The 26,273-nt window shown below is 58.3% G+C and overlaps 1 protein-coding gene across 5 annotated transcripts in view; it reads right to left on the bottom strand.

Moving 5' to 3' along the window:
- Window positions 1-26,273, bottom strand: part of FBLN2 (fibulin 2) — an 89,212-nt gene that overhangs the window by 4,588 nt on the left and 58,351 nt on the right. Inside the window, exons 3-16 of one of the 5 annotated variants that reach the window (XM_026501442.4) lie at window positions 25,001-25,112; window positions 23,247-23,376; window positions 22,178-22,358; window positions 19,427-19,636; window positions 18,697-18,813; window positions 17,964-18,065; window positions 15,266-15,406; window positions 10,988-11,122; window positions 8,779-8,916; window positions 6,845-6,988; window positions 6,589-6,717; window positions 5,984-6,109; window positions 3,756-3,872; window positions 3,129-3,257 (exon numbers count right to left, since the gene is read on the bottom strand). In XM_026501442.4, the coding sequence (XP_026357227.2) occupies window positions 3,129-3,257; window positions 3,756-3,872; window positions 5,984-6,109; window positions 6,589-6,717; window positions 6,845-6,988; window positions 8,779-8,916; window positions 10,988-11,122; window positions 15,266-15,406; window positions 17,964-18,065; window positions 18,697-18,813; window positions 19,427-19,636; window positions 22,178-22,358; window positions 23,247-23,376; window positions 25,001-25,112 (1,911 nt within the window). The remainder of the gene's footprint in view (window positions 1-3,128; window positions 3,258-3,755; window positions 3,873-5,983; window positions 6,110-6,588; window positions 6,718-6,844; window positions 6,989-8,778; window positions 8,917-10,987; window positions 11,123-15,265; window positions 15,407-17,963; window positions 18,066-18,696; window positions 18,814-19,426; window positions 19,637-22,177; window positions 22,359-23,246; window positions 23,377-25,000; window positions 25,113-26,273) is intronic. The other 4 variants (XM_026501443.4, XM_057311962.1, XM_026501445.4 and 1 more) reach the window with 4 other exon arrangements.

Consider the following 26,273-nt stretch of genomic DNA (forward strand, 5'->3'; position numbering starts at 1 on the left):
CACTCATTAACTCATTTGTCCTCACAACCCCACGAGGCAAGAACGATGTCACTTCCCATCCTCACATGCCGACCCTCTGTGGCGACAGACATTCACCTCTCCGAGCCTCCCTCCCTTTCCTCCTCTGCAAACTGGGTCATGACCCCAATTTCCCAGGGTCGCACAGGGGCGAGTGGGAGAAAACAGGGCAGGAGCCGGTGGGGCCAGGATGGGCGCGGTTGTTGGCGTGATGGTTCATTAACTGAATCCACATGAAGGGGGGGCCTCCTGCTCTTCCCCCTCTGGCCCCAGCGAGGACGCTTGGGCTGCCCACACTGGTGAGCAGGAAGTCCTGCCCCTGACCCCGGGCAGGGGTGTGGCGGGAACGGGGAGGGAGCTGCTTCTTGCTGTTTGCTGGCCCAGTGCTGATGGAGATGCCCAGAAGTAGGAGGGAGGAGGGCCAAGGGTCAGCACCCCTGCAGCCTGGCCTCACCATGCTCACGGGAAGCTGTCACAGGACGTCCCTATGGCCCCAGGTTCCTCGCCCCTCATGTCTGCGGGGTCCTCAACCCTGGAGCCTCTCTTAGAGAGATCAAGCCAAAGGGAGAGCTGGACAAGGCCATATCCTCAGGGGTGTCACTGCAGCCTCGGCTGAGACAGCCAAGCGCCAGCCACAACTCAGATGGGCGGGAATGGGTGACAATCTCAGCGCTAAGACTAACAGCATTGCTAAAAGCTAGCCCTTTGTGAGTGGACTGCTGATAAGGGCTTTACATACATTCAAAACAAAACAAAGGCAAAATTCAAGGTTATTTTCGGCGTGATCTTAACTCACATTATATTGTGTATATACATACGTGTATTTATATCGGCATAACGAGAGACTGGAAAAATGCATCAAGTATCAGCAGAACTTGCCGCTCAGTTCAGCTGAGGGGTTGGACGTTCAATAAGCCCCTACTATGTGCTGGGCGCTGCCCTGCGTGCTGGTGAACGAGGGTCACGGCCCTGCCTGCATGGCGTGTGCATGCTAGGAGACACTACCGAGGCTCAATTCCTTCACATTTTTCTGTCCCGTTTTTTTTTTAAACCACTGAAGAAGGATTTACTATGACATATTAACCGGCATACTCTGTTCTCCCACGGCTGTCCTCCCATCCCCCCATTGGAGCCACGAGACCTCCGTGGTTGGCCTGAGTCAGAACAGGACCACGGAGCACAAAAAGGGCCGCCGCTTAGCTCTGAAGGTCAGCAGCTGCAAACGTGGGCACCTCAGGTGACCCAGGAAGTGGACACGACCAGGCAGAACTTTCCTCCTGTGCTCTGTCCTTGTCCACTCTGTGCCAGCACAGAGACTTTTCCAGCAAGAGAGTGTGGAGGGGAAGCAAAGGCATCACATGTACAGTGGGGCCTCCCTCTCGCCTGACCTCCTGGTGGGGGCTGCAGCAGGAACTGGAGAGAGGGGACCTGGGCCTTGCCGGGGGCGGGGGGCAGAAGGGCAGCAACCCCTGGGAGGAGGACGTAGTGACCAGGGATGGGGCAAGCAGAAGCCGCTGCAGGGGCCCGGAGCCAGAGATCAGTGCTGGGGGCCAGAGGCACCAGCGGCCAGTGCACAGCAGCCATGGCCCCGGGCAGCAGCAGAGACACTGTCGGCTGGCCGGGCAGCCCACAGACCCCAGCGGATGGGAGCCAGGGAGAGACCATCCCGGACCCGAACACGTTTTCAACCTGAAGCACCTTCAAGGGCAAAGTCACTGCAGGGTCTGACTGGGCCTCAGAGCAGGGACCCCACCTGTGTTCTTCCATCAGGTGGAACAGAGCCTTGTTCTCCAAAATGAAATCCTATTCCAGGAACACAAAGCCATGCGTCCCACACAGCCCAGTTGATGGCGGGAAAAATCCTGACCTTTGATGGAGCCCGTACTTACTCTTTTTTAAACTAAAAAGCATAGAGAGGGCTTTGTGGCCAGCGAGGCCTGGGTCAGCTTCTGTGAGCCCACCGGGCCTCCAAGACCGTGATTTACCTGCACTCGCTCGGAGTCTTTTCCTTTATTTTTTCTTTGCATCAACCTGCGGTAAGGAATGCTTTTGCACTGGACTAAGTATACACATACGGACGGGAACAATGTGGACAGGCACGGCGCACCCTGGTCCACTCCGTGTCCACTGCACCCCACCTGATCCTACATTTTGTTCTTCACTAAGTAAAACACAAAAACACAAACCCAAACCCAGCCAGCTGGGATCTACCAAAATGATCTCAGGACCCACTTACAGGTAGCGACCACCAGGCTGAACAACTGGTCTAACTTCGCACCCTGCCCGGCACCGACTCTGACCCCTGGGACTGCGGGAACACCAGGGCCTGCCCTGGCGGACCAAAGCTGCAGGGATCTCTGGACTCTTAGCCCCACCATCTGGGGAAGAGTCGGCCACACAGGCCAGGAGGAGGGCAGGCGGGCTGGGCCGTGAAGCCCTGAGTGGTCACTTCTCGGGCGGGGTGGGGGGAATGTTCCTGTGTCCCACCCAAGTGGATTCCAGGTCTCTCCCCCTTGCTGGGATGGCTTGCCAGGGCTAGAATCTGGTGGCCTCAGTAAGTCCCAATGGAACTGAACTTAGTATCGTGACTCCCCAACATAAAAGGAAAATTAGATGTCACAGAACCTGGACCCCATTCAGGGAAGTAGTTGCAAACTGCAAAAACAGGTGACTGCCCAGCGGGTTTGTACACCCGTAGTGAGGGGAACCCCGTGCAGCCCTACCCAGCTCCACACAGCTCCGTCTGGGACAATATCTGCACACAAGGCTGGCAGGTGCAGATGCTTCGGGACAGACGCCGGGACCCGAGGCTGCTCCTCAGGTTCCCCACTGGATAGGTCTCCTGTCTTTTAGGACCACCCCTCAGGATCCCTGTCCCCCTCCTAGGAGAGCGTTCATAGCTGAGCCTAAGCCTGGAAGATTAGCCCAAGCTGAGTCAAACAGCAGAAAGACTGTCTCCTTCCTCAACCCAGGCATAGACCTTGGTTAATATGGCCACCAGTGGCATCGGCCATTCCATGCTTATGTACTATGTGTAAGAGCTCCAACCACACAGCAAGCTGCTCAGAGCCTGCCCAAGACTCTGGCAGGGCAGGGACCCCCTTGCTTACCCTTGCAGGACCTCCCATTGGCCGTCACGGTGTAGCCCCGCTCCGGGCAAGCACACTGGTAGCTCCCTGGCACGTTGACACAGCGGAAGGTACAGAGGATGCCGGCGCCCTGAGCGCACTCGTCAATGTCTGTCAGAGAGAGGTTTGGCCCCTTGTGAACCCCTTATACCCGCAGGGCCCAGCCGCGGACAGTCATCCTGCCCTGCCACAGCCCTGGAGCCTAGGGGCCCATTTTACCGAGGAAGACAACAGGGCCCAGAGAGGGGAAGAGAGTTGCCAATGGCCACACTGCAACATAGGACTCCCATTCCAGTGCTCATTCTCTGGGGCTGCTCCATCATTAGTACTCTCAGTGCAGGGCCAATGAGATACCGGACTCGAGCTGGACAAGGTATGTAACCTCATCCTTCACCCCACTGAGGCCAGGACCATCACCTCCACTTTACAGAGGAGGAGCCTAAGGTCACATGGCCAAGGAGACTGCAGGGCTGGGAATCCAGCTCTAATTTGACGCTGAAGGCTTTGAGGGTCCCATGTGTCCCCGGCCCAGCAGGGAGTCTCTGGGAGCCTGGCACACGGGGAAGAGGTGCCTCTCGGGAAGGGGGCCCCCGGGCAGAGGAGAGGTACCTGTGCAGGTGTGCCCGTCCTCGGCCAGCTGGTAGCCTTGGCGACAGTAGCACTGGTAGGAGCCGTAGATGTTGGTGCACTCCTGGCTGCAGCGCTGGGCCTCACATTCGTTCACATCTGCGGCGAGACCGGCCTGTGGTCAGGGCCGAGTCCTCCCAGCCCGGCGAGGGCCGAGGTCCCAGCTTACCTAGGGCCTTATCTTGGGGAACCACTCATTCCAGCCTCTCTTAAGGGCCAGTGGGGAATGAGAGGCCCGGAAAAGGGCAAGGAGCCCACCTGGGGCAAGCAGCTGGGGCAGGCGCAGGGCTGGAGCTTGCTGGTGGGCTCTCGGCCTGCTGCCTGGAGGAGGCAGCCACAGATCCGGCTCAGATCTCCCCCGTGGGGAGCCAGACGCTGCTCTATTGAGAGTCCGTAAGAGCTGGGGGAGATAGCTCTGGGAGGCATCATCCAGGTGCTAACAAGGACCCCCTCAAGCTCTGGGGCCTCACCGGCCTGCCCTGATCCCCAGGCCTAGCTCTGCATGGGGCTGGGGGGGGGGGGGGCAAGAGCTACACGTGTGGGCATGAGCCAAACGGTGTCGGAGTTGAGTGAGTGAAAAGTCAACTCATGGCTCAGATGGCACGTCCACCGGACTCTGAGCTCCTTGAGGGCAGGGACTTGGCTTTCCCTCATCCAACCAAGAAATGCCAAGCTGTTACAATGTGCCGAGCCTGTGCTGAATTTGGGGACTTGATCATGAACAAGACAGACAAAATCTCCACTTCATGGAGCTGCCATTCCCGTGTGTGTTGGGAAAGTAGGGGGAGGGGCTAAATGAATGAGTCAGATAACCAGTACGTCCCAGGTGCAAGTGCTGTGAGGAAAGAGCAGAGAAAGGGACGGGGAACATGTCTGGGAGGCTGCGGCTCTGCCATCATGTGGGCATCCAGGGGAAGTGTTCCAGGCAGAAGGCACAGCAAGAGCAAAGGCCCTGTGGTGAGAGTGTGCCTTGTGCCCTCGAGGGACAGCAGGGAGGCCGGTGTGGTCAGAGCAGAGGGGGCCAGGGGAGAGGAGCAGAGGAAGTCAGTCACGTGGGGCCTGGCGGGCCACCGTCTGACCCACGTGCAGGCCTCAGAACCTCTCAACACATACAGCGTTCACACAAAACGAGCCACCACCTCCCCTACTAGCCACACTGGTTTCATCTCTGGGTCTCTGACATCCAGCCACGGACGGTGCAGAGCAGCCGCCTGAAGCAGGGATGGTGGCGGCGAAGGCGGAAGGGCCCAGAAGCCAGTGAATGAGCTACGCCGCACAGCGATGCCTGGGATGCCAGGCCCGAGCCGCAGCTCACTGCACCCAGCCTGGCCTGGAGGAGGGGCTCAGATGAGGGAATGAATGCGATGAGGTCTGTTCTGGGGGGCCATCCAAACTGCCCTTCGAGGCGGCCAGGCCTGCTCACACTGCCTTGCCCCGGGCGGGTGCTGTCCCATGGGAGGGCCCGTCAGGGGTCTCCGCAGACTCCCCTCCCCAGGAGGGAAGGAAGGAAAGCGCCTCCAGGCTGGGAGGGACTGGAGACCCACATCCCCTTCCCTCACCTACCCCGCCCCCCCCCCCGCCCCCAACCTGCGGACAGGGTCCAGCCCATTCATATGCTTGGTTTAACTCACTATGTTTTTTAGAAGTTTAAATCTATTGTATCATGTAAAAAACAGCAGATTTTACATAGATAGCTGCATTTCTAGCGCCTAGAAAACCAAGAAGATCGGGTCACCCTGGACCGGCACTGCTGGACGGCACCATCTCCAGGGGCTGTGTGGCTGCCATTCCCGTCTTGATGGCCACTGGGCTCTCCCCCTGGCCATAAGCCTGATCTCAGGTTTCACTCACTTCTGTTCCTCGCCCGGACCCCCAGGCTGAGCAATCACAACCAGGATCAGAACCTACTAAGGGGCCGAGGCTGGGCTGCCATCCCTGCCTGAAAGGAGCTCCTGTCTGCAGGTGCAGACGATGCAGAAACCCAGCCCCTCTGGTGTGGTGGCTGGACCCTGGGCCCTCTGGGAGGGCTCCTGGCAGGAAACAGCCGGAGCAGCTGAGGCCAGGGAGGGTTTGCACAGATGGAGAGGTCGAGAATTGGTGTGAGGTAGGGATGGGGCTGATGAAGGTATGAAGCTAGGGGCTGGCAGGGCTTTGGGCTTTTTACATGGTGGTTACATCTGTGTGGGGTCAGAGGTCGGGGTCAGCGGTACCTTCACAGCGCTTGCCATCCGCAGCCAGCAGGAAGCCGGTGGCACAGGAACAGCGGTAGGAGCCCAGCGTGTTCTCACACGTGTGCTGGCACAGACGGCCCGGTGAGGTCCAGCACTCGTTCACGTCTGCGGGCGGGTGGCAGGCAGAGGGTGGGTGGCCCGTAGGGAGGGCAGAAGGCACCTGGGAGCCAGCTCCCTCCACCCGCAGGTAGAAGAGGGGGCTGGGTGAGGACGGAGACATAGAGACCCAGAAGGAGAGACAGGGAGGAACCTGGACAGGGAACGGGAGAGGCAACAAGACCAGGGGCCAAGGAGAAAGGCAGCAAGAATGTTGGAAGGAGGCTGGAGGCAGAAACAGAGGGATGGACAGACACAGCAAGAGGCAAGAAAGAAGGGTGACAGGAGCATGCCGAGAGAAGCCGAGGAGACCAGAGCAAAGAGGCACAGCCGGACAGGATGGCAGCTGGCAGCGAGACTGATGCTGGCAGAGCAAGGCGGAGCTCAAGGCCAGAAGGAGGGACGAGGTGGCTTGAGGGCTGGCCTGGGGCAGGGCCGGGGGCAGGTGGACACCACAGAGGGGTTCCCGGCCAGCAGCGCCCACCTACCGACACAGGCCCGGCCGAAGGCGTCCCGCTGGAAGCCAGCTTTGCAGTCACAGCGGTAGGAGCCGGGGAGGTTGTGGCACACCTGTCCCTCGCCGCACTGGTGCACCCCCGTCTCACACTCATTCACGTCTGCCAGGGGAGGCGAGCAGGGAACCCTGATGCTCAGGCTTTCCCTTGGCCGGGGCCTCCCATGGGCCGAGGACCCCAGGAAGCCCCAGGCTGGGTGGAAGGTGGGCAGGGAGGTGGTTGGCCTTACCCACACACTTGGTCCCGTCCTGGTTGGCGTGGTAGCCGCGCCCACAGGACAGCGGGTTCCTCTGGCACGTGTAGGAGCCCACGGTGTTGATGCAGGTAAAGCCTGCCCGACACGGCTCGGCCAGCGACGTGCACTCGTTGATGTCTGGAGAAGGGACACAGGTGATGGGGAGCCTGGCACGGCCCCTCCCCACGTCCTGGCTTCTGAGTCCGGGGCCGCACCGGGAGGTGGCCGGTCTGGGGATCCAGACCAGCCTTGGACAGGGCTGAGCGATCAGATTGTCCCGCTCCTGTGTCCTAGGACCCTGGGGCCTTCTCCTCCAAGAACCTAAGCACCCGCTGAGCTCTTGCCACACTCCTCTCACAGCCGCCGTGATGAGGGGCTGAAGGCAGTGGCTCCCCTAGAACTTAAAGCTGAGCTCAGGATAACTACACTAGGTCACGCCCCTGCTCTGGCTCTTCCCGCCAACCTGCCAAGCTCGGCCTCCATCTCTCCCTCACACTTTGCCCCAGCCTCACGGGCCTCGTCATCATCTCAAGATGTCCCCAGCCCACCACAGGGCCTTGGCACATGCTGCCCCCCTTCTCCCACACACGCTGCCCTCTGATATTTGCATGGCTGGCTCCTTCTCTTGCTCAGGTCCCTGCCCCAATATCACCTCCTCAGGGAGGCCACCAAACATTCTAGGTAGATGAACCCCCCCTTTAAGATTTTACCCCCTACTTGTTTTATTATTTATCAAAGCACACTTGGATAACCACCACTTCTATAAATATGTTTGCTCACTTAGTCCCTCCTTCTCCAAAATGTCTCATTGAAGTGCTATAACTCCCTGACATCTAGAACCAGGCACATAGTAGGTGCTCTGAAAACGCCATCAATGAATGAATCACTGAGGAATTGTGGGCAGTCGGGCAGACCTTCCTCACATTGCCCTGACCCTGGCTGGGTATCCCAGGGCAGATTACAGGGACCCTCTCATGCCCACAGCCCTGTGGGGTCTCTGGGACAGTGCCAAGATCACACAGTGAGGAGCTGTTAAGAGGGTGCCCCAGAAACAGCTCCAGCTCCCAGAGTATGGCTAGAGGGACCCCACAGAGTCTTGAGAAAGGCTTCAGATAAAGCCAACACCCCTCTTGTCCCTAAGTGTCTTCCCTGAAAGATGGAGATGCCTGTCCCACTAGCTGCCCTTGTATGGGAAGGGTGTGTGACGGAAGCTGCACTCTAACATACCCCCGGTTTCTGTCCACACCCAGCGGCTGGCCTTGCACACCTGCCTGCCTTTCCACCTCTCCTTGTGCATCTTCTATCCCCCCGCCCCCCACACACAGGGTTAAGCGCAGCCTTGACCATGCCTGCTGCAGACGCCGTCAGTCCCGCAGGGGCTCTGACGTCCCACCTCTGGGCCAGCACACCTGGGGAAGGTGAGGCTGCAGACCAGCTGCGTTGCGGCAAGAGGCGAAGAGGGCTGGGGAGAGTGTGAGATCTCAGACAACTAGGCCACCATCTGCCAAACTGTAGGTCTTGACCCATGAGTGCGTCATGAGATCAATCCCATATGTCTCACTAACATTCTTTGCAAATAGAAATTTTAGGGAGTATCACTTGTAGTATGGTAATGTTCTGTGGAATCTCTGTTCCAGCTGTGTGTGTGTGTGTGTGTGTGTGTGTGTGTGTGTGTGTGTATGTATGTACCAGGTCAAGATATAAAAATATTCCTTACTGCTAGCTCAGTTAAAAAAGTCTGAAACATATCCATGCAGTCCCATCCCACAGATGGGTAAACTGAGGCTGTAAGAGCAGGAACTCAGCCACGGTCAGACACCTCAGGATTTCAAGAGTTCTGTTTTGCAAGTGCCTCCTGGGGCCAGGCCCCAGTGAGCACTCCGCAAGCCCCCCTGCCTATGGCCAAAGCCCCCACAGACCCTGCTCACCCACACAGTTGCCCTCAGGGTCCTGCAGGAAGCCCTCCATGCAGCGCTGGCGTGCCTGGCAGTAGAAGGAGCCCTTGGTGTTCTGGCACGTGAAGCTCGCCTGGCAGTTGTGCGTGCCCAGCTCACACTCGTCCACGTCTGCCACACAGAGACAGAGTGTCAGGGACCGGTGGGCTGGCAGGCCCCTGCCCACACGCCCCCATCGTGACCTTGATGGTTGCAAAGGTCTTCTCCATCATGGGAGGGCAGCAGAGCAACACCGCTGCTGTGACCTGGGCCAGGAGTAATGATGCTGTCACCACAGTGCCTGAGCCCCTCTGTGGTACCAGGCACTGTCCCCGGCACCCTGACACGGATCTCTTTACCTAATGCTCCCAATAACCCCAGGAAGTAGGGGACACGACAAACACCATCTTCAACGGGGGGAACGGACGCACGAACACGGTTGACGGCTCGGGCGCACTGAGCTGGGATCCGCTCCAAGGTCTGTGCTCCCGGAGAAGGCAGAAATAAGGACGAGGGCCCAAATCCCCAAGGGCATGCGCCTTCTCGGGAGGTGTCACCGAGGGTGGAGCTGCCAGACCCGGATGGCACCGCTGTCCCCCACCTGCTCTGTGGCACAGAGCAAGTCCCTGAGGGCCCCTGACCTCTGTGCAGCACCCACAGTTTACGAAGTGCTGGCACTGAGCCCTCTCAGGCTTCCTACAGCAGGCACACCCGGCCTTTCTGACAGACGAGGAAACCAAGACAGGACGCAGACAGGTGGTGCAGAGAATCAGCGGCATGGCGGAGACTCACTCAGTGTCACTGACTGCCCGACCAAGGCCTGTGTGTCTGTCTGCAATCCTTCCACTTGTCCTTCCCTCCATCCCGCCCCTGTCTGATTGCCAAGGCTTCCACCACTGTTCCATAGCAGCCCGGTCTCTCGGAGGCCGGGTGCTGGGTTCCAGGCACCCAAATGTGGACCAGGTGTGGGCCCTGTCCAGAGACCATGCCTGAGGAGGCAGCCCCTCCGCAGCCGCTCTGGTCTAAGGAGGCAGTGGCCAGCACCCCAAGATGACAGAGGGGCAGGGGGCGTGGGACACATCCAGGAAGGTGGCGCCCCTCCCCAGGTGTCAGGGTCCTCAGAAGGGGGCTGGCCCTGGATCTGTGTGTGCACATGGGTGTGCCAGGGGACGGGGCTCACCTCTCCTCCCAGCTCACTCCACCCCTGGCTCAGGGCCCAGTGTGGGGCTTGCTAATCCCCCTCCCTGAGCTCACACCCAACCTCCGGGCCACTTCTCCTCCAGTTTCCAGGGTTCGCAACAGTCCAGCACTTCTGTAGGTCTTACCTCTTCGGTGACATTCTTCTGGACATTTTTAGTTAAAAATGTGAAGACCCCAAACCTCCTCCCTGAAGGGGCCTGCCAACCCTGTCCCCCTCCTTGCACTCGCAGCCTGCGCATACCCCTGACACTTTCTGTTCTCTGACCCCGCCAAGGTCTCTCCCCTCCCTCAAGCCCTCACACTTGCAGTTCCCTCTGCCTGGAGACCCTCTCCCGGAGCTTCCCATCCTACAGGTCTGGATTCCTGGGATGTCACCTCCACAGGGGGCCTCTTTGGAGCCCCACCTAAAGTAACACCCAGCCCACAGCCACTCCTGCCCTCCCTGTTTGCTTGGGTGGCCCCTGTCTCCCTCATCAGGAGGTCGGGGACAAGGGCCCCCGCACCCAGCCCACACCCTGCCATCCAGAACCCTGCCGGGCACATAAAAGCAGCCAGGAAGTATCTGTTGAAATGGTTCCATGAAATTCTCCCTCTTCTCAAGAGGCTAGAATTTTCCAGCGACAGGCACATGAGTGATTCTTCTGTGGAGATCCACCCCAGTGTACAAGCGGGGAACTGAGGCATGGTGAGGGCATAACTTGACACCCAGATGCCAGCAAAGGTAGCAAAGCCAGCAGCACACTCCGGCCTCCCCCCACCAGCCTCAGAGGCCCCGCTCTGCCCCAAACACCATCATCTGTGGGCTCTTTCCACAGGCAAGAAACCCAAGGGCTTGGGGCTTGCCAGAGGGGGAAGGCTCTGGTCAGGCCAGGGGCCGGACAAGGGGCGGGGTGGGGGCCCGACAGGATAGGTCAGGGTGGGATAGGAGGTGGGGAGGGCAGGGCAGGGGCGGGACAAGAGGCGGGGCACATCAGGGGCGGGGCCTCCAGCCGGCCCTCCTCACCTTCGCACTCGCCATCCTTGAGGGCATAGCCGGGCTCACAGGTGAGAGCCTTGTAGCAGCGGAAGGAACCCACCGTGTTCACGCAGTGCTCGCCCCGGCTGCAGGAGTGCAGGTCCGTCACACACTCGTTGATGTCTGCAGGGAGAGCGGGACCGTCAAGGGCTGCCGGGTGGTGCCAGGACCTCAGCTGGCAGAGCCAGCCCTGCCCTCAAGGACTCAAGGTGCTCACCACCCAGAGAGCCACACGCGGTTGATGTCCACCTGTCTATGCAGCCATTCATTCAACAAAGATTTATCAAGCATCTTCTGTGCCAACAAGCATTGTTCTTGGAACCAGAGTGTGTCCGACGGTGAACAAGACAGACAAATCCCTGCCAGAGGCCCAACAGATAAATAAACAAGCATCAAGTAGGAAGGGTAGTGGTCATGAGTGTCGCGGAAAAGCCAGAGCACGGTGAAGGGAATGCGGGATCCAGAGAGACAGCAGGGAGGTCCGGGGGGATCCTCAGACAGGAGGACATTTGAGCAAGCATGTGAAGGGCTGACAGAATGAAGCAAGCAGATATCCCAGGCAGAGGGGACAGTGGATGCCAGGGCCCTGAGGAGGGAGCCAGCCAGGCAGACTCAGAACCGGCCAGGAGGGGCTGTGGCTGCAGGGGAGAGATGCGAAGAGAGTGTTTGCATATGCAGAGGGAGGTGGGAGCCACAGAGGGTTCCGACAGAGGGCAGAAGGGTCTGACTCATCTGTAACAGGGTCCCCTGGCTGGGTGTGAATACTCTAGGAGTAAGCATGGAGGCTGTTAGACAGGAGATGGATGACGGGGCTGGGACCACCACCCGTGGAGGTGAGGAGAAGCAAGCCAGTTCTGGAAATGCTGTGATCCAGAAGAGCCAACAGGATCCCCTGATGGGTGAGCCGGAGGTGAGTGAGAAAGAGGAGCCAAGAAGCGTACAGAGCTTCCTGGCTGAGCAGTTGGACAGGCGGGGGTCCCAGCCTGGGGTGGGGACGGCGGTGAGCATCAGGCTGGCAGGGAAGGCTGGGAACCCCATGGACATGGTGAGTTTGAGTGTCAAGAGGCAGCCAGGCACGCATGTGAGTTCATGGAATGGGTCTGAATGGAGACACTAACTGGAGTGGTCAGTGGCTGAGGTCCCCTCAGGGACAGGGCACAGAGTAAAGAGGCCATGAACCGACTTGGGATGAGCAACTGGGAAGGGAGAAGCCCACAAAGGTGAGAGAAGCCAGGGTGGGAGAACCTGAGAATTCCCCAGAACCCGCCCCAGGCCTGGGGCTAAGGATGACCATCCCATGCCGGCTGTCTCCACGCTCCACCTGGCAGGGAGCTGCTGCAATCCTTCACTGATGCGTTCATCCCATGCATACATATTAACCAGCACTATTCTGTGCCAGGCCAGCTGGCCAAGTGGGGTGTCGGCCACAGCGCCCACCCTCAAAGAACTGGCCACCTGGCGTGGGGACGGGACAGGGAAGGTAGAGACACTGGGGAGAAAAGCTGCAGTCTCGGAGCCCCGGACTGTCAGAGTCGCTTCTCGGGGCAGTGACCTGGGAGCTCCGTCTACGAGGATGATGAAGACCAGGTGGAGAGGTGGGGTGCAGGGCTGTGGGGAAAGACACCCTCCCAAACTCACAGGTGACCAAACGGCATGCAGGCCAGGCTGACCCTGACTCGGGGTGGGGGTGGAATGGGGCGCTGAGAAAAGGAGAGTTTCGGACCAGCAGTTTCCTGGGAAGGCTTGGCTGTGCAAGGTAAGACTTCTGATTCCCAGGATAGAATGACAGGGAGAGATGTTCCCATGACCCCAGAAAGGCCCCAGCTCCACAGCCCCAACAGCCTGGGAGGAACCACGGTCATAAATAACAGCAGCCGACACTACCCGAGGTTCACTAGGGGCCTGCTGGTTTACCGATGCTGTTTCACGGATGAAGTGACATGACTGCCCCGAAGTCACACAGCCTGCACGTGGCAGCAGCAAGGGAACACAGAGCACCCAGCCCAGAGTGGTGCCCTTTCCACCCTGCTGCGGGATGGGCCGCAGAACCCGGGGCTGCTTCCTTCCCATCATCTAGCAGAAGAGCCCACCTGGAACACTTTCCCCAGGGGCCGAGATGGTCCTCAAAGGGCAGGGCACAAAAGACAAACTGCAGAAGTCACATGTCCATTAGAAGTCTTCTGGACTTGGCTCCACCCTATCCCACTTCCGCTTACATACCTTCAGTGACGGGGAACTCACTACCGATGCAGGCTGCCTCAGTGTAACCCATTTGTTGAATCATAACAATGTCATCAAATACTATTCTTTACATGGACTAACTCAATCTCCACGGTGACTAAGGCGGGTGAGACTACTATGTCATTTCACAGATGGGGAAACTGAGGCTGAGAAGCTAATGGACTCATCTAAGGTCTTGCAACTAGAAAGCAGCAGAGCCAGGATTTGAACCTAGGCAGTCTGGCCACAGAGGGCACACTCTTCACCCAAGTGCAAGTCGCCCGTTGCACCAGCCAGGGTTCACAGTTGTGCCTGGAGCTAGGAGATGAACCACAGAAGACATCGGTACTCGTCTGTGCATGAAGAAGTGATGGGGAGAACATGAACTAACAGATGATAAAATGAGCATGTCAGTGGAGCAGGAGGAAGGAGGCGGGACACCGGGGCGTCAGTGCAGAATGAACAAGGAGGGAGACATAAAAGAAAGAGAATGGGAGCTCATAAATTTTGCTGAATGAAATATACCTTTGCTGTTTTAATCCCAGAACCTGTTTTCTGGCTGCCTGGTGACCCCTTCTAGTACGAGATCTTCTGTCCAGGCCACCGGGGGAGCCCGCACCCCCAGCCACAGCCAGGGAATCCTGGGAGGGATGCTCGCAGGCCCGGGCAGGATCCGCCTTCCCAGACATCCACACACAGACATAACCCAGACAGGAAGAGCTACCCAGCCACTGACAAGCGGGTTCAGGAGGGCGCATGTTGTGCCAACAGCTGGAGGCCAGGGGCAAACATGTCTGCAGCCGCCCCTCAGCCCAGCACCGTGGGCCCATGTGCCCAGCGGCAGAGGGTGAGGAAGAGAACATGTCCGGGCTGGACATGGTCCGCAAGCACAAAGGAGACAGACGGGGCTCCGATCACGTGCCCTGGATGCATTCTGCACTGTTCCTACCTCTGTGCTTTTGTTCAAGCTGTTCCTTCCGCCTTGCATGCCTTTCCCAATTTCCAAGTCCCATCCACCCTCAAAGACCAGTGCAAATGCCACCTTCTACGGGGAGTGTGTCCAGATGCCACCAGTGGGAATGACCTTCCCCCTTGCTTATGTCTCTGCTGGAGCATTTCCACCGTGTGCCCTGAGTCCCTGCTACTCTGGGTCTCTTTCTCTGTTGAGGACCATCATGTTTCCTCCATGAAAACATCAGACCCCTGAGCCATGGAAGAGCCTCAGCTCTGCCCTCCTCACTGCCCCTGGGGCACACCTGAAGTCCCAGCTCCCGGCCCACATGTGCACCAAGAGGCAGGAAGGAAGGACCATCATCACCAGCCCCATCCACACTCGGGCCAGGAGCTGGGTACCGCTGGGTAGCAGCCCTTGCCCAGGCCTCTGGCCCCAAGGTTAGAGGCGAGGAAACAGGCTCAGAGAGGGAGCTCCACTGCTCAGTGTCACACAGCAAATGAACGCTGAGTCGGGGTGCAATGCTGGGTGTGCCCAACCCCAACTCCATCCATTCACCTCTGGAAGAGATTCTGTTGGCACATAAGGGTCATCTGAGCAGCTGACATCACAGGCTCACCCTGCCCCAGGTTCTGAGCGACGCCATACACGTCATATAATCTCCACAGGAGGATCAATGCCTCCTTTTTTACAGGTCGTGAAACCGAGGCTTGGAGCAGGGAAGACATTTGTCCAAGGCCACAGAGCTCCTAGGGGGTCCCGCTTCAAACCCAGTCCTCCCTGCCTCCAGACCCCATGGACTCTATCCTGCTGCCTGCGCATGGGGCCTCCTTATTTCAACCACCCAGCCACGTACACATCAATTTGTTTTCTGACTCTTCGGGCACACGGGTCCCTGGGGAAAGCAGCCTCCCGGTGGCGTCGGTGAAGCAGCGGGACGGGACACCAGGACACGTAGGGCATGACATGGAGCGGGGGTGCTGAGAGCTCATATGCAAAGGGCAGGCCCTTTAGCATGTGGCCACGGCGTGGCGGCATGGCATGGAGCAGCGCAGAGAGCCATGACGGTGGCGCAGGCAGGGGCTCTCGCTTACCCACGCACTTCCTGTGCATGTTGAGAATAAAGCCCTCGGCACAGAGCACCGTGTGGCTGACACAGTAGAAGGATCCCAAGGTGTTCGCACAGAACTGTCGCGGGCTACAATCATGAGTGCCCAGCAGGCACTCGTCTTGGTCTAGTGACAGCCGCAGGAGGAAAAACAGAAGGGCCATTAGAGGGGCGTGGCCTGCCGTGGAGCATTTCTTGACAGGAGGGAAACTGAGACCTAGAGAGGGGCAGGGACCCGCCCAAGGCCTCCTAGCACATCAGTCGTACCTCTGGGCTTGGGGCCCAAGTCTGAGTTTGTACGATCAAAAAGCTGTCAGAGCCAGAACCCCAGTGAGGACAGATTGCAAGGTGAGGCTCAAAGCGGACAGGCGGCCTGCCCCGGGCACACAGCAGGCTGGGACCAGAGGCCCCCCCCCCCAGCTCTGGAGACATTCCACCTCCACGGGCAGCCAAGGAGCCACACAACAGCGGGGGGTTGGCACTTAAGTGCCTAGCAGACCAAGCTGGCAACATATATAGGAAAAGGGGTCGGGGGCAGGGGGCTCGTTGGGGCACTCTGGGCCCTGTGCTCTATGGGGAGAGCAGGGCTGTGAACCCCCTGTGGGCAGAAGTTTGAAGAGAAACCTGAAATCTGGTCATTTTTAAATAATTATTGCGTTTTCATGGTTGGTAACTGTCACTTGATTATTTTAAACAGGGTGGAGCCCAGCCAGATCTCCCTGCACAGCAGGCTGCCCCCTCAGAACGCCATCAGCAACCTCTGGCCCGGACCCCACAGCCTTTCCTGCCGGGGGTCCCGCAGAGGCCTGGAGAGACACCTGACGGGGACCAAAGTAGTCCCAACCCAGGAGAGGTGCATTCCTCACGTTTTTAGGACCCTGAGGGTTGGGGAGGGAAACCCAGACGGTCCCTGAGATCTGTTCCCACCACCTGGGAGAAAGGTCTGCCAGTCACTGCCATGCTGTGTGCCCTGGGCCAGCCTCCTGCCCTCTCTGGGCATGTGAATGGTTTTCATCCACATCAGAACACAATCTCAGCCAAGTGGCTGGATGTCGGGTTTTTCTCAGATAGACTTAACCCTTTTACCAATGGACACCCACTGAAGTCACATCTCCTGAACTTGAACCTGAACTAAAGCACTGCCTAGCCTTCTCCACGCTCCATGCTTGTCCTGCCTCCAGACATGAGGCGGTGTCGTCTCGAGGTCTCTCGGGTTGCTCTCAAGGTGTCATTCACTGTGGGAGGCACCCCAGCAGGTGCCGGACCCAATGCCCCCATTTCACAGCGGGAGGTCCTGGTCCCGTGAAGTCCCACCAAGACAAGACCCAGTCCTAGCAGGACACGCTTTTGGTCCCTCTTTGGCCCTTTTGGCCCCTTCATGAATGGCAGAGTTACCAACATCCACTGCCCCTTCTTTGGTTTCAGTAACAGAACCAAGCACATGCCACCCACCTGGGGCCCCTACTCCCCAGGCCTGCTCCCCCTTAGAGACAAGAGGGGAGGGACAAGCGTCACTTCCATGTCCTGCCTTACCACCACAGGGCGTGTACTCCCCTCTCTCTCTTTCTCTGCACCTGGCTGGAACAAGGACAAGGGTCACAAACTAACCTCAGCCAAGCAGACAGGGCTAGTCGGAGTGTGGCCCACGGACCTTGAAAGAAACACAAATTCTCAGGCCCCACCCCAGCCCTACTGGGTCAAGATCTCAGGATCCGTGCTGTCACCAGGCCTCCAGGTGACTGTGGCATGCTGAAGTTTGAGAAGTGCTGCTCTAGAGAATGGTAGAACAGCAAGATGGAAGTGGCCTGAAGTGCTGGCCAGACTGTAGGCACAACTGGACGGCATGCACACACCTGTGGGCACACCTGGACGGCACGCACACACCTGTGGGCACATCTGGACGGCACGCACACACCTGTGCTTATGCCTGGACGGCACGCACACACCTGTGGGCACACCTGGACGGCACACACACACCTGTGGGCACACCTGGACGGCACGCACACACCTGTGGGCACACCTGGATGGCACGCACACACCTGTGGGCACATCTGGACGGCACGCACACACCTGTGCTTATGCCTGGACGGCACGCACACACCTGTGGGCACACCTGGACGGCATGCACACACCTGTGGGCACACCTGGACGGCACGCACACACCTGTGGGCACACCTGGATGGCATGCACACACCTGTGGGCACACCTGGACGGCACACACACACCTGTGCTTATGCCTGGACGGCACGCACACACCTGTGGGCACACCTGGACGGCACGCACACACCTGTGCTTATGCCTGGACGGCACACACACACCTGTGGGCATACCTGGATGGCATGCACACACCTGTGGGCACACCTGGACGGCACGCACACACCTGTGCCTACACCTGGACGGCACGCACACACCTGTGCTTATGCCTGGACGGCACGCACACACCTGTGGGCATACCTGGACGGCACGCACACACCTGTGCATGGTGACAGGTGAGGGAAAAGCTGTTTCAGCTCCTCCATCTGGGGCTCCAGTCAGAGCAGGCAGACCCACTCCCTTACTAACACAGTGCGTTTCACATTCAGAACGCCTCCACCTCATTCTGTGCGCCCCGTCTCCACTCTGGGGCCCCTGCCACAGGCCAGCTCAGGTTTGCACAAGTAGGAGAGCAGCCCCCGGGTACTCACCTTCACAGGACACACCATCCGCCATGATGGCATAGCCAGGAAAGCAGGAGCACATGGCTGTGTCCCCAATGACGCTGCACACCTGCTTACAGGGCCCGTTGTCTTGGGAAAAACCATAGAGATCAGAGACTAGTGGGCTTGTCGCCCCCGGCTCCAGCCTACAGGCAGAGGGCCTGGGAGCCAAGGAACCCCAGCCCCAGTCCTTTCCACAAGGTCCCCTGGTAAATCGGCTCAGACACCGGTTGGTGTTGGGGACGATGTTCAGGACCTCCCATCGCCACCACTGCTCAGATACCAAACCCCTCCCTGGAGTCACAGTGCTGGCAGAGAGGAGGGGACAGAGAAGACAGGGAAGGAGGGAGAGAAAGGATACAGAGAAAGAAGGAAAAAGAAAGAGGGGGAGAGAGGAAGAACACAGAGAACTTTCCACACAGGACTGCAAACAGTCTCCAAGACAGTTTCTCAAGCAAGGATTCTATTCTTTCCATATTATAGGACCTGAGAGGAAAAGTCGCTAACAGACTTGCTGGGGGTCATCCCCGGCCCTAGGCTCCCCCCCACCCCACAGCCTCACATTCGCAGCTACACTGTCAACTCCTGACCTCAGGCAGGAAAGACCAACCAAATCCCCAAAGCAGAAGCACCCCTTTGGAAGGAGGCTATCTTGTGCATGCCCAGCAATGGGGAGCTCACCCCTGCAGGAGGCCCAGACCCACTCCGCGGCCCAGGTTACCTTTGCAGGTGTTGGGCTGTGGCACTGGCAGCATGATGGTGTTGGAGGCCACTTGGGAGGAATCTGGTTTCAGTGCAGAATCCTCTGCAGCCTCTGGCTGTGGGGGGTCACCGTCTGCTGTGGGCAGAGCAGACAGAAAGGGGACAGCTCATGCCTTCAGTCGGGCCTCAGGCTCTTCTCACACCCTGGGCACCATGCCAGGCATTTGACAGACTGCCTCATTTAATCCTCTCCTACCCGTTTCACAGGAGAGGAAACTGAGGCTCAGAAAGCAACGTACCCCAGGCAAGATTGATCTCACAGCTATCCGGGGCAGAGGAGGAGAGGAAGGAGGCGAGTGAGTTTCTAGACTGAAAATGTATCTATCCTGGGACAGCCAACAGGCAGAAAGGTCCCCAGACCAGGGACTGAGGCAGCCTGACCACCTCGGGCCCAGTGCCGGGGACACAGCTTGAGCTGGGTCGGTGGGAGCGTCTGTAGCCTGGGTCCTGGCCCTGCACTGGGATCTAGAGTGGGGCGCTGGGGCTGCCCACGCAAATGGACCTTCAGTTGGAGCAGATGGTTTCAGCCTGTCCGCCTGACCTTACAAATCCCATTGCTAGGGGCCACCAGTTCCCACGGGTTCCAACGTGCAGGGTGACAGGAGGGGCAGGAGCCCATTGTGCCCATCACAGGAACACCACGCTCCACAGGCAAGATCAGCCCCTGCCCCAGCCGTCTGGGCCCTTACCTGGGCGGCAGGTGCGGCCGTCGTCCTGCAGTGAGAAGCCAGGAAAGCAGGCACAGTGGTAGGAGCCCACGGTGTTGATGCAGAGATGCTGGCACAGCTCCCCTGGGAGGAGCAGGCACTCATCCTGGTCATCGCCGGGCAGGCTGTTGGGCAGCTCGGTCTCCGTGCCCAGGGACAGGGCCTCCCGGCTCGCCAACTCTGCCTCTGCAACTGCGGGGGGGGGTGTCAGTGCTCGTGATGGGACACAGGTTGGCCCCAGCAGGTGGCTGACGCTATAGACCCCTGGGAAATCAGTGCAGGTCCGCCTGAGACTTTCCTGTGTGCCCAGCTAAGATAGCGCAAACGGACAAAGCATGGATGCATAGATGGATGGATGGATGATGATAGATGGTGAATGGAGGCGTGGATGAATGATGGATGGATAGATAGGAAGGTGGGTATGTGAGCGGGTGGATGGATGGATGGACGGATGGATGGATGGATAGGCGGATGGACAGATGGATGGACAGATGAATAAACAGACCTCCAGCAATAAGAATGAACCCATCAGAGCCAGGTACAAGTCTTTGCCCTGCAATATGACAGGACCAGGCCCATAACAGTCTCCAGGAAGCTTTGGCCAAAGTGTTGAACTGGATCCAGACCCCTGATCTCAGCGACATCTGGGAGGACCACCCCTAGCAACAGAAAGGACCCCAAACATGTGTTCTGTCAGATGGGGATCTGAACTCTCACTTGGGCCTTCCGCAGCCATGCCCCCTTGGGCAGCACTGGGTCTCTCCAGCCCCCCGGGGCTGCAGTGGGGAGCAGGTGGGAGTGGTAGAGAAGACTCCTGGGGCTGAGTTGCCTTGGAGGCTCTTCATAGACCAGTAATGGAATGGGGAAGGGGGGCCCGCAGCCCTCCCCATTTCCAGTCAGCATGGGACTTCAGCCTTGCTCACTGGCCCCAGGCAGCCGAGCGTCCCAAGAGACCAACTGCATGAGGTCACATCTGAGAAACACGTTTCACATTGACGGTGTTTACTCTGTGCTCCAGCCCAGTCAGCCCTGGCCTGGTGCGTGCAGGCGGGGCCGTGGCACCTGGGGATCCAGCCTGGAGACCTTTATTGCAGGTGGGCAGCAGACGGGCCTGCGCCCAGGGCTCTGCCGAGTCTGCTGCAGGCTGGGCAGCATTTCTAGGGTTCATGCTCAACCCATCCTCACCAGCATGCTCTTCATACGATGCTCCTGGCAGAGGGGAAACTGAGGCTCAGAGGAGCAAAGTGATTTGCCCAAGGGTCACCTGAGCAGGACGGGAACCCAGGTCAGTTTGACCCTACCATCTGTGGCTCCCGAGGCCCAGGTTATCCAGCAGTTCCCTGCTGGAGGAAAGGAACGTGCACCTCTGGCTCTGGATCCTCCCGGCCCTGTCCCCACCCTGTGACTCCTTAAGCCAAACTTCCTCCCAAACTTCACCTTGAACCAAACCCTTCTGGGAACTAACCAGACCTTCACAGCACTGCTCCACCAGGCCCCTACAGCCAACCCCAGCAAGTGGTAGTTCCTCGGACTGGACACGGATCTGTGCCCACGCTAGTCTGGTAAGGCCGGCCAGTCCCTCTTAGCGGAATCACTGTGGGCTCACCTGGGACACCCTCATCAGGCTCCTGCTGGCCCACAGGCACAAAGAAGGCTAACGGTCATGAGTCCAGGAGACATCCCTGGCTAGGATGACAGAGGCTGGACATGGCAGCTGGAACAGTGACCACAGCACATGGAAGTCAGAGGAAGGAGGAGACCCCAGGGACACTGAGGGCCAGAAGCTCTAAGACTACTCAGGCTCCAGGCTCGCCCTGGCACCAGAGCTCCCACGCACATAGTGGCTGTCTGGGGGCGGGCTCTGGGCATGGGCACAGAGGAAGAGGGCACAGGTCTGATTAGCCCTCAAAGGGTTCATGGTGATGAAGGGGAGACCACCCAACAGATGCCCTGTTCATTCAGTTGTTCGCTAGCGACTTCGGGGCCAAACACTGAGAATTCAGGGGGAAGACAGTGCTGTCCTGAAGAGGCTGAATGCACTCTGTATGCTAGTTCTACCCTGTACCCTGAAGACACGGAACAGCGGAGCTGACAGGGATGGAGGGCAGATGAAGGAAGGAAGGTAAATGAATGAATGGATGAGTGGAAGTTTGACTGCTGGGTGGGTGGGTGAATACATGAGCGGATGGACAGATGATGGATGGATGGATGGATGGATGGATGGATGGATGGATGCAGAAGCGTAAGTGGCTGGGTAAGTGGCTGGGTGGGTGAGTGGGTGGCTGGGTAGATACATGGATGGAGGGCAGATGTGTGAGTGGCCAGATGAGGGGACAGGGGAATGGATAGTGTAGTAGGATGAATGAGTGGAGAAATGGACCAGGGTCAGAAGGATGTGCCGGGATGATGAGATGGATGGATGCATAGAAGAGTGAATGGGGAGGAAGACGTGTGGAGGTGCAGGTGGACATGGACGGTGGGTGAGTGCAGAGTGGAAAGGCGGCAGGGGGTTGCTGGCTCGGTGGGGAGAGTGGGTGGTACATACACAGCCAGATGGGATCGCCATCTCAGAAAGAATAGGGCAGAGGTCACCGTTGGAGGCCACAGAACTCTATCCAGAGCAGAGCTCGTACCTCAGCCACAGGTGACAGTGGACCCTGGGTTCCCACAAAAAGCAAGAGGGCACCCAGCCTTGGTTGGAAGCCCCAACAGCTGTCTCTGCTCCCCACTCACCTCTCCGTGGTATGGCTTCGGGCTCCGGAGGCCGGCGGACCTCGGGCACAATGAGGGGGTCTTCGCCCTCACAGCAGGAGAGCATGACGTGGTTGCAGGGGTAGCCCAGGTTGGGGTTGGACTCGCACGAGTGGCCCTCAGCCCGCACACGGAGTCCCAGGCCACAGCAGTCACAGCATTGCTGGAGAGAAACACAGCATCACTGCCCACAGCCCGGCCCCTCCGAGCGCATCTGCTTTCCCCATGGACTACGAGCCTGAGGGACTCACTCAGGGCCCCCAGGATGCAGCCTGGGGCCAGGCTCAGAGAGGGGCTGGTAACTGGGAATGAATTCACCTTTGTCTCGTTCTCCAGCGGTCCCTGTCACAGGCACCCAGGCCTGTGACACTGGCTTCCTCAACTGCTTCCTCTTCTCTCTCCTAATCTCCCCCAAACAGCCCCCATAGTTTCTCCTGAAGCTGTTCTACTCTCTTAACTCGCCCTTGTCCTCTGCTGCACACAGCCAGCTGTCCATCCGCAAGGCCTGTTTTCACTTCCTCCCGATTTTCAGCAGGCACATGACCTCTCCAGAAGAAAGGCTGCATTCTCCAGCCCCCTAGAAGCTCGGTCTGGCCACAGGACAAAGTTCAAGCCAATACAGTGGAAGTGAAATACTGTCTGTCCTCGAGAGAGGCTCTTCTTAGCCCCACGTTCACAGCAGCATTATTCACAGGAGGCAGAAGGCAGAAGCCACCCACGGGCCATCAGCGAAACGTGGTATAGCTACACAATGGATGGTTCTTTAGCCTTGAAAGAGAAAGACTGTCCAACACACGCTGCAATGTGGGTGACCTTGAGGACGTGATGCGAAGTGACATAAGCCGGATACAAAAAGAAAAAGCAGAAACCGAAAGCCCTGTGAGGGCAGGCCTTTACATGTGCCGTTCACTTCTGGCCGCTGGAATAGCTGGTGGTGGTTTCTCTGCAAATGAAGAGCCCCCCAAATCTACGGAGGAGTCCCACGGGGAGCCTAACCCCCCAGCCCATGAAGACCTCGGGCCAGCCTATGGATACCACAGGTCGGGCTTGCCTTGTACAAGGAGACGCCACAGGTGTCGTTGTCCTCAGCCCCACAGGCCTCGCCCTCCTTGGCCCCCAGGACGCCAGCCATGCAGCTCTTCTCCTTCAAGTAGGATACACAGCAGTGCTTCTGGGCTGTCCTGCAACACAGGTGTGCCTCAGCCCCACCCGAGCACCGGCCCCCATCCTCCCCGTGACCCCTCCGGGAGGGACGGCCAGTCCCATTGCCCAGACGAGGAAACGGAGGCTCAGAGAGGGAAGCCCCTGCCAGAGGCCCATTGCAAGCAAGGCCCGTGCTGGTGGCGGGGGCCTCGGCAAAGCCAGCACATCCCCCACCAAAGAACGTGGGTTCTGCGTCTGAGCTTGACCAAGAACACTCAGGCCTGGGGCTCACTGGACTCCACGCTGTCTATCCCTGACCAGTGTGGGAGGGGGTCAGCATTCCGAGGTCCCCACAGGGCTGAGAAGGATAGGGAGACTCAACCCCAGGAAGTGCAGGGCAGCGTGGCCTGGAAGAGGGCAGCCTCCAGGCTGCGGGTTGAGCCACCCAATATCTGTACGGCTGCCCTGGGCCGCCAGCACACAAAGAGGGGGGTCACCGGGAAGCTGGGTTCAGTCTCACTTGAGAAAGGGCATGTCCCAGCGGGGGCTATTCAGTGATGGAACTGCCTATCTATGAAGTAGTGAGTTTCCCATCACAAGAGGGATACAAGCATACCTCAGGGCCACTAAGCTCAAAACCCCTGAACGATGTACATTCTAACTCCTAAGCAGTCCCCAAACTGGTAGGATGACAAAAGGGAAGGGAAAGGGACAAGGTTAGAATTTAAATGTCTCTAGGGGCGCCTGGGTGGCACAGCGGTTAAGCGCCTGCCTTCAGCTCAGGGCGTGATCCCGGCATTATGGGATCAAGCCCCACATCAGGCTCCTCCGCTATGAGCCTGCTTCTTCCTCTCCCACTCCCCCTGCTTGTGTTCCCTCTCTCGCTGGCTGTCTCTGTCTCTGTTGAATAAACAAATAAAATCTTTAAAAAAAAAAAAAAAGAATTTAAATGTCTCTAAAGGAGGCACGGGGGGCTAGACTTTAGGAAACAGGGACTCTAATTCTGGCCATGCTCCCAGGGAGCAGTGCGGCTTTGGGTGAATCATATCACCTCTATGAACCTTGTCCTCTTTATCTAGAAAAAATAAGTAGGTTGGAAAAGAAGGCATCCCTGGGAAAAAGGAGAGGTGAATGGCTGACCAAGACGTCTTCTGGGCCCAGCACAGTCGGGGCAAAGGCACAAATGAGTCCTTTGCAGAGCACACTAGAGTCGGAAAAAACAATCAACACGGCAGAGGACAGCGGGAGACCAGGCTTCTGGAGACCCCCGGGTAGCAGAGTCGGGAAAGAAAAGAGGGCTGAAGTCTCCCAGTTCAAAGCCGGAGAGGGAAATCTCGCGTGGGCTGCGCACTGCCTGGCCCCAGCCATGGTTCACAGTGAGCGTGGCATCTCCTTGTTCCCAGGTGACAGCGGTCCTCTAACCCTGGCTCCAAACTGTACCCTCTCTGAACTCTGCTCCTCAGCCCAGCTACAGATGTACGTGGTTACTTTGTTCCTGCAGCCAGCCTTGGGCTCGCCGCACCTGGAGGGAGCCTGGCTGGCACGCTCACAGCAGCCACAATGTGCCCGTGGACATAGGGGGCCGGGGCCCCGGGCCAAAGCAAGCAGGGATCCGGAAAAGGTGCACGGGCAGCTGTGCCCGCTCCAGGGTGCACACCCTACCTGCAGGCGTCACCCTCAGCGCCACTCTCGGGGATTTCCAGGCACTCGTCATTGTCGATGGCCCACTGCTGTCCGGCCGCACAGCACGTCTCAATCAGATCCTTTGTGGACACTGTGGGCAGCAACACAGGCAGTCACCGCACTAGCGGGGGCACCTGGCTCTGAGGTGTGCAGAGGCAGCCAGGATAGTAAATGCGGCTGGTGCTGTCCAGACCCCCATTCCCAGGCAGGGGACTCACTCACCACCCACCCCTCCCCCGCTGCTGTGCAGGGTGACCCAAGTACAACCTTCGGCGCGCTGCCTGCGAGGTTAAGCCCACCGCTGGGGGAGCAGGCCGGCAGAACTATGGCCAACCGGTGACTAGTGGGGGTACAAAACCCCAGCCCTGCCTCAGAGGGGACAGTGTGTGGGGCCACCTCCATTCCAGAACTCCCAGTGGGATCGGGGGCATTGGCTAGCTCCTTCCCTGCCCCCACCCCAGGCAGGTTCTCCAAATGAACCACCACATGCACAAAACCCTCAAGTCAGGCTCTGCTTTTTTTTTTTTTTTTGAGATTTTATTTGTTTACTTTTTGAGGGGGGAGAGGGAGAAGCAGACTCCCCACTGAACAGGGAGCCCAACACAGAGCTCGATCCCAGGACCCCAAGATCATGACCTTTAGCCCAAGGCAGCCGCCTAACTGACTGAACCACCCAGGCGCCCCTCAGGCTCTGCTTCTAAGGAGCCTGACCTAAGACACCAAGACAGGACAAGGCATAAGAAGCAATAGCAGCAGCGAGGAAAGTTTAAAACTCATCCAGGAGGGGCGCCTGGTTGGCTCAGGTCATGATCTCAGGCTCGCAAGATCCAGCTCAGCAGGGAGTCTGCTCGAGATTCTCTCCCATCCTCTCCTTTTGCCCCCCCCCCAACTCACTGGTGCACGCGTGCACGCGCACACGCTCTCCCTCTCTCTGTCTCGCTAAAAAAACAAATCTCATCTAGGAAAGTTAGTGGAGAAAATATTCGTGGCTGGGAGAGCAGAAGGAGGCAGGGGTAGGGGAATGTCTTAAAACTGAAAGGCACAGACCTGAGCTTAAAAGGCAGAGCAATCTGCCCACCTCAAAATTAAAATTCTCTGTATAACAAAGAACCCCGTGGACAAATAGAAGACTGCTGACAGGTTCGGAGACATTTTTGGAATTCCTAGAACTGGCAAAGAATTGCCGCTGAGAAAATGTCATAATCTCCTGAAAACTAACATAAAAAAAAAAACCCCAAGTAAAATAGCTATT

This window comes from Ursus arctos, unplaced genomic scaffold (genome assembly GCF_023065955.2).
Source record: "Ursus arctos isolate Adak ecotype North America unplaced genomic scaffold, UrsArc2.0 scaffold_14, whole genome shotgun sequence".
Lineage (NCBI taxonomy): Eukaryota > Metazoa > Chordata > Mammalia > Carnivora > Ursidae > Ursus > Ursus arctos.